Source organism: Haliotis rubra, unplaced genomic scaffold, assembly GCF_003918875.1.
Source record: "Haliotis rubra isolate DU_JTF1 unplaced genomic scaffold, ASM391887v1 Scf33, whole genome shotgun sequence".
Classification (NCBI taxonomy): Eukaryota; Metazoa; Mollusca; class Gastropoda; order Lepetellida; family Haliotidae; genus Haliotis; species Haliotis rubra.
In genome coordinates, this window is record NW_025767002.1 from 2558998 (window position 1) to 2572329 (window position 13332).

Consider the following 13332-nt stretch of genomic DNA (forward strand, 5'->3'; position numbering starts at 1 on the left):
GTTCCCGTTAGTCGCCTCTCATGACAAGCATGGGTTGCTGAAGACCAATCCTAACCTGGAACTTCACGGGTCTCGGACCACTGTAAAGCGGGTTATGACACCAGCAGTGTTAACGTAGCACTGTAAAGCGCGTGATGACACCAGCTGTTCACATAACATTGCAGAATATGAGATGACAGTTAATTGCGGACCACTGCAGTTGGTTGGTTGGTTGATTGGTTGGTTGGTTGGTTGGTTGGTTGGTTGGTTTGGTTGGTTGGTTGGTTTGTTTGGTGTTTGTTTGGTTGGTTGGTTGGTTGGTTGGTTGGTTGTTTGGTTTGTTGGTTGGTATCGATAACTGGGATGCGAATATATGGGTCAACCAAGTCAGCGAGCCTGACTACCAGTTCCCTGTGATGACACAGGCTATTCACAAAACATTGCAGAGTAAGTGATGACACCAGTTAACTGGGAAACTCTGTTAAATAGCCTATGACACCAACGGTTTGCGAAAAAACGTCACAATAGTGAAACCAGCTGCAAAATACTGTCAACGATATTACCAGGTTTCCACGAAGCACTGTATAACAACAGTAATGGCACCGCATCCATTATGAGCAGGTGCTTCCTTGCAGTGTACATGTACCTGTAGCCCCGTGTGTTGACTAAGGTCAGTGCCACACAAACAAGTATTCCAAAACCTTCAAAAGTTCTTTCGAAGTGTGATGGATGAAATGCTCAAAGAAATGTTTTGCAAATTAAAGAAATCATGAAATCATGCCAATTGAATGTTCTTTCGTACTTTGCTTTTAAGCAGATAATTCTTATGAATACGGAATGGGGTTTTTTTTCAGTGTTTAAAGTATGCTGAACTACATTAGTGCGACAGATATCCGTATAAAAAAGGCCTGTCAGAAGAGATACGTAATCTCTACCCAAAGGACTTTTGTTTTCATGTCGGAGGGTTTTTGTTCTACGTTCCATACACATGGTGTCAGTCAGGATTTCACGCTCTTCACACAATTACAATTCCAGGGAGGATTCACCACCTAATTTTATCTAATTAAAATTAGGAACTGGAATGTTTTTCTAATGTCAATGTTTGGGTTTTAACAGGCCAGGTATGGATTTTCCAAGTGAACCATCAAACCATTGGTTGATAAGATCAGATAAGATGAGATTCACACTTTGGAACATGATGGCGTAAACTTCTACACAACACCAATCATCAGTATGGTTTATTGAGTCATTTTATGTCTATGAATATGAGCAGTGGAAATGTGTTTGGACACAAAATCATTGATCATGATAACATTGGGCAATTCACTTATTCATAAAGGTCTCATGGGTGACAGTTAAAATATTTGATCCATACAATGGCCCGCTAGCCAGTGGCTAGTAAAAATGCAGTCGGGCCAGTCAATTTCCACAGTCACTGGCCCGACTGGCTAGTGAATTTTCATGGGGTAATTTTGTAAATATATCACTTTCTCCGACTTGTTAAGTTATAACACACTTTTAAATCATACATTATGGCTTGATAAACATGTTCATCATATTACCATTATTGATGAAACCCGCGTCATGCCGACAATATCTTACCTATTTTTTTAATCTTTTGCTTAGTTTGTACATTTATATTTCGGGCTAGTGATTCATTTTGTGGGCTAGTAACTTTCAGGCATAGCTAGCCCGACTGGCTAGCAAAATTTGGAAACTGTTTCGCACACTGTGTGTACATGCATTAACTTTTGCATTCTCGGGGTTTTGTCAAATATATTAACTAGTTAACCCAAAGGTTCTTTTGTGGTATACAGACTATTAATGAAAATATCTGGAAATGTATATGATATGTGTGAATATATACTCAGCAGCAAAAGAAACGTCAGTACGAATTCAAAATTAGATAGGCAGTGTTATCAAATCATTACAGAAATTGACATAATAAGCGACTCAAAAACATTTTTTGTGTACAATATTCTGACATATCAATGAATAACTCATCACAATTCCAAGACATTACGTGAACGTTTGCAGTCCATTCAGACTCTTGACTTCAGTATCTAGTGTGACCACCACAAAAGGCAATAACTGCAGCACAACGTCTATACATGGAGTGCACCAATCGACTGATGAAGGCCATTGGCACCTGGAACCACACTCTGAGAAAGGCCTGGCGCAATAAATCGGCTGTGTTCGGCCTTGGTATGACATTATACAGTCTCCTCTGAATTGCATCCCAAAGATGTTCAATTGGGTTTAAATCAGGACTAAGGGCTGGCCACTGCATAATGTTGACACCGTTCTGCTGTAGGAAGTCCCGTGTAGCTCTGGCAGTATGGGCCCGGGCGTTATCATGCTGGAAAATGTTGTTCCGGTGACGTCGGAAATGTGGTATGACGTGGGGTCTGAGAACTTGGTCGATGTAGCGCACCGCTGTGATGCCGCCTCCTCTCCCTGGACCAAGGTTCTGGAACACCACATGACCCACTCTTTGGTTCAGGCCTATTCCACCCCATACCATGATGTTTTCACCTCCTCATGAGTCTCTTTCCATAACACATCCGTGCTGTTTCGGATACCTGCAAGAAGGGATTCTGTACATACTGTCGCACAACATGGAGGTCTTGTCGTCTTGTGGTCACCCTTGGTCTGCCCGTACGGGGCGATCATTTGTAGTGTTGGTGGCCTGGAAACGTTGCTGCAGCCTGTAGATGGTCCGAACGTTGACCTGGTCTTCCTAGCGCCTGGTTCCTCTGAGCTGTCGTGAGTCGCGGCATCCTGCTGACGTTGTAATGTGAGTGTTTCAACCAGGTTTAGGGGTGCATTTTATAGGGCTGGTCCATGTGAACAGCACGTGCAGCATGAGTTGCATGAAAAACATGGAGAACACCGTACCATCTCCGAGATCAGGTTGCGGTTTTGAGACCATTTCCTGGGTTCAATTCTGAGTTTGGGAAAGAATGTCTTTGCTCAGGTAAAGTTGGAAATGTTGTCAAAAATATACAATCAAAACATTTAATGAGTTTACAGTTATCCGTTTCTGCGAAGGAAAATTCCAAAATGACGTTTCTTTTGCTGCTTAGTATATTATGTCGGTACTATATTTGCAAAATTGTCAAATTAACGAAATAATAATTACACCAATTTTGCACATACACTTAGTAATGGATCCATATCTATTTTAACACAAATGTTTTGTACATTCCGTTTATGATCTTATTTGTTGTTTAACGCCACACTCAGGTATATGACATCGGTCTGTAAACAATCTAGTTTGGACCAGACCAATTGAAATGACCACAATATTGCTATATGAAAACTATTACATATTGGTATTATTACCAATAATACTAGCCGTACTAAACTATAACATACGATATATTTTGGATTACACTTTTTTTAGTAGTAAACTAGTAATAGCAGTTGTGTGGCAGGCCCGACTAATTTTACATTAAGTTTTCAGCATATTGAAGTCAGACTAGTGATAACTGCTTTCGTTTAAACCTACGCTAATGACTCTACACCAGCATCGAGCACAACAACTATCACACATCACACACACGTCCATCCTGGGGCGGTGGGGTAGCCTATTTCTGGTGTCCCCCGCCGTGATGTTGCTGGAATATTGCTAAAAGCGGTGTAAAAACAAACTCAGTCAGTCAGTCAGTCACGTCCCTCCTATCATTTGAAACTGTTCTTACACCAACAAAACCTCTTCAGCTTTTACTTTTGATTTAAGTAGTCCTCATAAATATAATGCTTTAAACATTAAATTTAACAATGGAGTGGTTTACAACCTCTGTTAGTGTTCCATAGTTCAAAGGCTATTTTCCTTTACTTTATGTCAAGAAAACCTCCTTGTGCTCAGGGAATTTAAACCGACAGCAGCTTCAGACAATTGCGCCGTAATCAAATTAACGGATATAATCAACTGACACCGCAGTAGACACATCTTTTTTCGGGTTGGAAGAAAAAGTAGTAGTAAAAAGTGATTGGTACTCTTTTTTTAAAGATCAAACTGACGATCTGAAATAGGTTTGCTCATAGTTCATATTAACGACTTGAGCAGTGATGCTATTTCTCAATATTTTATGGGATTATACTTCATTGAAAATTAATGTATTTGATATTAGTTCAATTTCTTTGTACGAAATACACACGGTGGACATTTTGTGCCAAATTTCCAAATTAGATTATGCCTCAAGATGTTTACAATATATTTTAAAGTCCATTCTCAATGTTATTAGCCATTTCGAAACAACCGTTATTTCTAAAGCATCAAATAATATTTATTTCAAATACAAATTCAACCATCGGGACATTACAATCATCCGAAAACATATATCTACAAATATTAAACTAATAACTTGAATGCCAAACTAAAATATCCTTCCAAATTGAAATATCCTTAACATAATATTGTTATTGTCGGGATGTTTTCAAAACTCTTCGCGTAAGAGTATCAGCTATCACTAGATTATAGATAGCTACCTTCGAGGAACATAGCGTAATGGGATCTCTGTTAATTCAGAAAATGAATAGACCGTCTCTAGTGGTACAACCTAAGGGTCTCTTAACTGAGAAGGTCAACTTCTGCAAGGGTTCAGCTTGATTGTTGTTATATACTTAAAAATGACTGTGTATTTGTTTCGGTTTATTGAGGTCTGTATACGCAGTATTATTGACAATAATGGCAACTAACACGAGTGAGTGAGTGAGTGGCTGGGACTCACACTGGGGCTTAATCCTGACACTTCAACCACTTGGCTCTGAGCCTCATCTCAACATAAATACATCTATATGAAATCCAGAGCTCACTCTACCATATGCTTACCATATATGCTTCGAAAGGGCATTGGTGATGAGCTGATGAGTTCATTAGCTAATGAGCTCATGAATATGTGTTACATGTCTCATATACTTCTCATCAAAAGTTTAGACTCTCTAGTGTAAATATAGCCACTTACTTCAGTCAACTGTTCTAAACTAAATTTTGCAAAATATGCCATACTGTTTAAAGGTATGTTTACATATGAACTGATGTATTGTAAACCAATTCGTAACGTTGAAAAGATTATTGTCATGAGTTCAGTAAATGAAGAAAATCAGTGAAAATTGGCGAATTCTTAACATAACTGTACACCACAACGCAGCTGTTCACATGCACGATATTTGCACGTGCTTTTCAGCAAATTGATGCATGAAACATACATATATAACAAAACATATAGTGAATGTTTTAAGTGAGTCGAAACTTTTGAAGATGAGTAGGCAATTATCTATTTGGAACACTTTGAGATATGTCTCTAGTGAATCAAAATTGAAATAATATTCTACAACTAAACGAACATTCCTGAACTCTATACGCTTTTCAATGAACACGTAGTCCAGGAGAATCATGTGAGACATTTATAAGAGATATTAAATATAAATAACTTCACCATTAAGTAATTGAGAAAGGCCACACATGCCTATGGGAGTGTCCATTTTACCAATATGGTTTCCCAGGCTGATGAAGGTCAGACGGGGAGAGGCGTTGATTTCAGACACGTAACTCACGCAAGTCAATGTGCTGCTCTACTGCACAATATAAGAGGAAAGAAAGACGAAAGTGTCTCCAGGAAATGAAGAATGGTACCAATGGATCCAATTTATCCTGACGAAATCCAAGGAAAACGTATTGAAGATCATACATCATTCGTCTGCAAATTTGCTTAAGCCTCGCGTCATTTAGCCAATTGTTATACTGTGTGAGATACTGGCAATTGATAAATGTACTTGATTACCATGAACCATGACGGAAAATTTGAGGAGTGTGTCCTTCGTTCTGACAGTACGAATACAGTTAATCACCTTATCACACATGCCACCTCTGCCATTAGCATTCAATGCAGTGTTTCCTATCAATGTCAGTAACAAGTTGCAATCACGAAGGACCTTCTAACTCTTTGACCAGATAAAGATTTACAATCTCATCCGGTCTTATTGCTTTTCCTGAAGTGACACTGTACGGCTTGATCATGTCTGCGACTTGTCCACAGTGGCAGAGGTAGACTGTGGTGGAGAATTATCACATTGGGTTACGTGATGGTGTTGACTGACGCTCCCAACAACTTCTGCAGTTGCTTATTGGAACCTGGTCAGATCCCTTGTTGCGTTGGGATCACATAGTGGTTAATAACTGGTCACCGAGGGCCATCGTTGGCTGATATCCCGACCGCTAATTAAAATTAGTCTATTTCTGGCCGTAGTACGTGTGATGGAACACACTCGGATGGAGGGAGGTTTTCAAGGAAATGCAATATACATCTCCCGGAGTTAAATGTCTTGAGTTTCGCGTTAATAGGAAGGAAGAGAGCAGATGCTCTTTGTTCGGATGCAGATTCACTGTACCGTGTGATGCTATTGCTTCTGAAGAGCCGGTAGTCTGGCGATGTTTTCTAAAAGTACGAAGAGCATTATTTAGTATTAAGCTTAAGATCAGGAGGCCGGATTTAAAAAGAACACAGGACAGCATCACGCACTGTTCGTCACCAAACTGGAAGAAAATCCATTTATGTTTCAAAGAAATTCAGGCATCCATTTTTATGAAATGACCCCTTTTATATGCTGTACGTTGTCAAATCCTTGAAGTCCTGTGGTAGACAAATGTCACGTAACATTTGATGGGTATGTGATGCGTTTCATTACAAGATGACAGGGACTGATTATGATCATATTGTCCGCCGCGGACAAAAAGTGTCAACTTCTGTACGTCCCGTTTCTTTTCTTGACGACTACGGACAATGTGAATTGTATTTTATCAAAGAAACGTATTGTTTCACAAACCTGTTTATATCTTCGCATACACTCCTGTTGGGATTCTGAGTTATAATAGGTCCCAGAGGGTATAACAGGCCATAGAAACCAAACTAAATGCTTGTCCTGGGATCTGGTTGTTTGGTTGATTGGGTATCATCTTTTCCCGACGGTGGTGAACAGTAGTCCACTGTAATATGAATGAGGTATCATTGTTCAGACTTTATTATTTTTCTGGGCACATTTATATTGATTAAATATTGCTGACCTTGACAAACCGCAGCATTCCCTCACTCACACATTGTCAGTGAGGATGACTATCTATATGTGAATGTTGGATGATGTCATGATTCTTTATCTCGTTTCGAATTACATTCTCACAGCATCTGCAGATCACAAGCATTAATTTTGTAAAAAATGGAAAGGCTATTACATCGATAAAGTCACATGGATGGATTATACCTCTCTCTCTCTCTCTCTCTCTCTCTCTCTCTCTCTCTCTCTCTCTCTCTCTCTCTCTCTCTCTCTCTCTCTCTCTCTCTCTCTCTCTCTCTCTCTCTCTCTCGTTGTTGAGGATCAACTATAGTTCAACGTTTTTGACTATAATGGTGTGTGAGTATTTTTCATTATTTAGATGTCAAGGATATATGGTTCAGTGGTTCAATGTTTTGAAGCAGTCAGTCTATTCTGAAATCTCATTGAACAAAAGAGCTATCTCTGTTTATCGGAGTTACATTGATCCCTTGAGAGCCCAGACAGCAGCGTAATTGCTAAACCTCAATACTGCTGTCTGTGAGAACAGAAATATAGCAAACATTCCATCAATAATATATTCAATGCTTTTCCATTTGGAAAGAAACGGTGAAGTAAATGTATGAATGAACGCCTATACAGAAGTCAGAGTTTTTCTCAGAGAACTCTTATCATCATTGAAAGAATCAGTGCGTGTCGTGAAAAGTTGGAAATATACTATGAAAATATTTGGAAGATTGTTAATAAAGAGAATCATACAGTCTAGATGTAGTCAAAGTACCTTTGGTTTTAACGAACATAACAGATATCCGTTTATGTACAATTTCATAGACTGCGGTGATGAAATATCGTCACTCGAATGACGGCAAATTAAATTCCATGCTCGTTTCGGTCTTCTAAAGTTTCGGCTCACAACCTAGCATCAAGTAAGTAGAAATTATAGTTAGAATATCACAAGTTCCTTGAATAGCGCAAAAGGACCAATGAAAGGGCCTTGAATCTGTTAATATGACCATCCCTGTCCAGGGGCTAGTTTACCGCCATACAATATGGAACAATTAGTATAATCCAGGTAATGTTGTACGGACAGCGGAAACCTGAGCTCGCTGTCTGTCTAGTAAAGCGCAGCAGCGTCCGCTCGCCGTGGATCGATGACGGGATTTGATGCAGAGAGTGACACTCTCGTGAGATCGCAGGACAGTGACTGCCAGGAAGACTGCCCCTCTGCGTATGTGTTCTCTCCGCAACCAATAGGAACAGCCCAGTCACCCACGCAGGGTGTAGTGGGTATATCTTCACAACATTAGAAGATGACGATTAGGAACCAACTGCTGCCTCAAAGATTACGTGTTGAAAGTATATAGTAGAAATGGTAGCTTTTGCTAAGGCGGTTTGTTGCTTGCTACTCTTCGGGGTACCGGCTTCTACACAAGCTAAGGCCGTCGTCAGCAACGACACTGATGTTCTTCTCGACCGTACCCTTAGTGCCTTGGGTGCCACTCTGGCCTTCTTCAGCAAGGAGTACCGAAGTGTCAACTTGGATGCCATTATTGGCACAAGGATCGTTGAAGGTAAATTTGATGAACTTCATTTTCTATGTCGATAGTTTAAACATTTCAAGTTTCAACAAAGCGAAAGTACAATTCAAAAGTAAGATTATCGTGTCACAAGCACAACGTATAGAACTTACATTGTAACTTTAATGTTTCAAATACATTATCCGTCTCAAGGTTTCAATGACTGTCAGCAGTTAACACAAAAGTTTTCAGAAGTGTCCGCTATAGACTCCCACCTGCGAAGTAATAATGTTTAAACATAAGAGAGTTTTGAATTCACCTGATGAAGGAGTAAGGATATACTCCGAAACGTTGTGTTCCTCAAAATAAAGAAGTTGACATCCATAAAACTCTCTTCCTCGTGTGTATCACTTCTAAATGCCGTTCAAAGACCTAATGTTTAAACCTGTGCTCACCAACAAATCACATACGCATTACATGGATGATAGAATGTGTCAGTCAAGAATGCGTCCAACAAATACTTGTAGAAAATATTCATTTCTACTTCCAGGCATATATACAGCGTTATGCATACAAACGATGTCCACTCTATTCGGTAATCACAATGATTTGTGGTATAACAGTGTATTACCACATGATGAATTCGATCGATTCTGTTATTGTAATCGTGTTGCCCAATGTTATAATAAATGACGGTAGCGTAGTCACTACTTCCGATTCCCCAACACAAGTCCATGAACGAGGCATGGCTATTACAATGCAGATGGCTATTCCAAGATCCATTCATCTTCCCAGTCTGATTGATGACGAGTTTATACTTTCCATTCGTATGTTAATCTTAGATCGCATCGTTATGTGGGTGTCAAAACGTGCTGCTCGCGATATATCCTTCGTCTGATTTTAAACGAAACAGGAAAATATATCGTATATCTATAATTCAACGTTGGGATCAGCTAACGCAGACTTTCGGCTGTACGTGATCGATATTCTCAGTTAAATGAAAAACACAATGTCAACTTTCATTTCAAGTTTCAGATGTCTCACGTAATGAAATGTGTGAAAATATATTGTTTTAATAGCAAATGGACACTGAAAAAGAAAAAAATATTGTTACAAAAACATATCATTTGATACAGTGGCTGAACTGTTTTGACAATGTTAACCGTTAGGTATCATTTTAACCAGTCCGTGTTTTTATAACTGATGTCTGTATTTTCCACATTAAGCCCGAATCACTCACTAACTCACTCACTCACTCACTCACTCACTCACATTTCTGAATACCTTCGTTGATTCCATTTTAGAAGTTGGAAAGTACAAGACAGACCTTTAGCTTGACAATGTTACAAGAATCTGTATCGAAACGGCACACTCAGGAAATATACAAAATTGTTATCCATAAAGTTTGTCTACTGACATCTCTAAAATAATATTAAATGTGTCCAATTATATAGCGCCAAACTCCTAACTAGGTATGCTCATAGCGCTAACGAGGCGGTGGGGTAGCCTAGTGGTTAAAGCGTTCGCTCGTCACGCCGAAGGCCCGGGTTCGATTCCCCACATGGGTACAATTTGTGAAGCCCATTTCTGGTGTCCCCCGCCGTGATATTGCTGGAATATTGCTAAAAACGGCGTAAAACCGTACTCACTCAGTCAGTCATAGCGCTAACAATCAACAGCACAGCACATTATTACCCCGGATAACCCAAGCTACCTGTAAGGCGCTAGAAGGTTATAGTCACATGACCTTTTCCACCGGGTACCCATTTTCCTGCTGGGTGAACAGAGGCAAGTTTGAACAAACTCACTATAAAGCAGGTGAACACCTGGTGTCATCACTGATTTCATTGTCCCGTTCATATCATGTCATCACTGTGTTTCCTTTTACACTCAATACAATCTGTTTCATCAGAACATCGAGACTGATCATTCCCTCGTCTTGACGTTTAAAATGTACATTAAATAATCTACCTAAAACACATTCAACATGCACTAAAAGGATTTACTAACTGTTCTTACTTTTGTGGAATTAGATATTGCACTGATTGTTCCAGAAATACACTGATCAGACACTTGTATGGAACTGCGGTAGTGATAAGACAGCAATTCCTCTTGATGTCTGCTATAAAATACTAAAAAGCAGTAACATTTTACCAGCTAACATGTCAAACTGCCATTGGTTGTCATTGGGATAACTCATTAATTCCACAAAGAACTAATTGATTTGTCGTTCTCTTTTGTATTCATTAAATCTTCATGTGGAAACAGCCCTAAGGTATCTAGGCGCTATTTCTTATTTTTTAATTTAAACACAAACCATACTTGTTAAGGCAGTAAACAGGGTGGTCGATTCAATTATAATCTCCAGAATGGCATAGAATCCGTTCTCTTCCCCTTCTATGAGGTTTCAGGTTCAAGATGATATTTTACTTGTTTCAATTGAGAAAGGGAATTCTCATTAAGATATCACATTTGGGATGTTTCTGATTTAAGCGGTCTTTCGAAATCGAGAATTAATGCATTTTTCTATTGTCGCTAATGAATCCACAAAATAAGAATGTTTCCATTTAAACCTTATTTCATGAGATAACCATTAATGGATGCGTGTTGGCAGTTATGCATCACGGTAATCTACTGTGCAACCTGACCCACCTTAATGTAAGTAACCCGAGACAACTCATCTATATTGAATAATTGTATAATGAGAAATGTTATTTGCATCTGGGATAAAACGACATGCACGGATGATATCATTCAATCATTGACCTCCCCCGTCTAAGCAATCATCTATTCTATGTTCACCTGTATACGACACATCGTTAAAAACCCATTCATTAAAGTAAATAATACGTAATTGAGAATGAAAAGAAACACCTAAATATATCACGCCTTCATACGAACCCCAAAATGTGTATGGAACCTAAAGGATTAGGGTTAGGTAATCTGTGACGTTGAAACGAGATACATATCTCGTGCCAACAAAATAGTAAGACTCAGAAACGAGACATTTATGTCGTACAAACGAAATGTTTAGTCATTCTAACTAAATTATGAGCCTGGTATAGTCAAAGATATTTTAAACTAATGTACGTTTAAAGGTTTCGTAATTACATGTATCTCCTAAGTCTTGTAAACATTGCTTTTAGGTTTTGGTAGTACACCATAAAACTTGGGTCTTTCCTGCTCAGCTACTAATTAGCAATCTTTTAGGCTGCAGTTTGTAAGCATTCAACTTCTCCTTCTGCTGCTGCTTCTGCTGCTGTTTAGACATACATCACCTGGGTCGACCTAGTTTTTAAGTGCACACTTTGCAATTGACATCTGAGGTTTAGTGCTTTTTCACTTTTTGAAATTATAAACGACCAACCCCTTTTAATAGCCACAGAATGTTAAATTACGATTCAGACAATATCATACGCATGTGTTTATGAACATCTATCAAACAGTGATCATACCTTAGGCTGGCTCTAGGTGTTAATCTGATCCTTCGCTCCTACGTCATATACACATGGAAAGGCAAGTCAATTGCTCGCCTAAACGACCGCGAGAATTGCTATGGTACTATTAAAAAATATTACTTGAAAATGTACACCCAATGAATGAACATTCAATGTCTGTAACATTAGAAATTTACTTCAGCCTTTGAGGTAACCCTGATAAAAAAGCACTTTGACCAAAAAGCTTATAACGGCCCTTCAATTGTGGCAACGGTTATTCCGACTGCCCTATGCGTCATAAACATGTCCCTACATATTCATAGCATGTTATCTTGAATCAAACGAATCATGCCTCCTATGGGAGGTTACAGCGGGTTTTAAGAAAAAATTGAGGTATCGGTGAATATATATTGCACGTGTATTTTCACATATCTCGAGCGGCCATGGACCTTTTCAAAATATTACTTTTCGAACATGTCACTCTGATATATTTTGCTAAATGCCTCTGACACACAAACAAATATTAAGTGAGTGACGCTTGACGCCGCTTTTAACAGTCCAGTAATATCACGGCGGAGGACACCAGAAATTGGATTCACATATTGAATCCTACTGAGTGTTTTACGCCGCTTTTAGCAATATTCCAGCAATATCACGGCGGGGGGCACCCGGTATTGGTTCCACACATTGTACCCATGTGGGGAATCGAACCCGGGTATTCAGCTTGACGAGCGAACGCTTTAACCACTCGGCTAGCCCCACCGCCCTTGAATCATAAATAAGTGAGGTCTTCAAGGTTGCAAGTTACATGTGTCTTCTTTGACGGGCAAGCAACGCTTTGCCGAAACATTCTCTAATTTGTTTTTCACTTCAACAGAGCCCATATTGCACAGTTTTTACACCGGCTAAAATGCCAACCCTAACGAGTAAGATTAACGAGACACGGTTATTTACATTTACTCCAAATGCAATACAGAGCAAATGTTGTTACGCCATTTATTTTGATAACTTTCACGACAGCCCCAGTACAAAAATACCATTGATTGACAGTTGCTGTCCACATTGTTTGGACATGAGATACGGGAACTATCGACTGGCACATGTATTTGTTAAAAAACATTAAACAATATTCAGCCTTCGGTAATGTTAACAATCAGCTTCAGGGTGATTTAAACGTGTTGTCTTAGTTTATCTGTGCAAACTACACTGTGATCATTGTAAACAGGGAACACGAGTGGCCAAATCGTCTTTCCGCAGTGCAGAGTTGCCTTTCTTCAGCGTATCAGAACCCTATGATACCGGGTTAGAATTCGCCGTGCTTATGCTTCTGGCTTTGTCAGAACCAT

The 13332-nt window shown here is 39.2% G+C and overlaps 1 protein-coding gene across 1 annotated transcript in view; it reads left to right on the forward strand.

The window, feature by feature from the left end:
• The first annotated feature begins 8184 nt into the window (after positions 1–8184).
• LOC124284165 (UPF0764 protein C16orf89 homolog) overlaps positions 8185–13332 on the forward strand; it is a 37939-nt gene continuing 32791 nt past the window's right edge. The window contains exon 1 of the mRNA XM_046720227.1: positions 8185–8603. Within this exon, the coding sequence (XP_046576183.1) occupies positions 8402–8603 (202 nt within the window). The 5' untranslated portion in view covers positions 8185–8401. The remainder of the gene's footprint in view (positions 8604–13332) is intronic.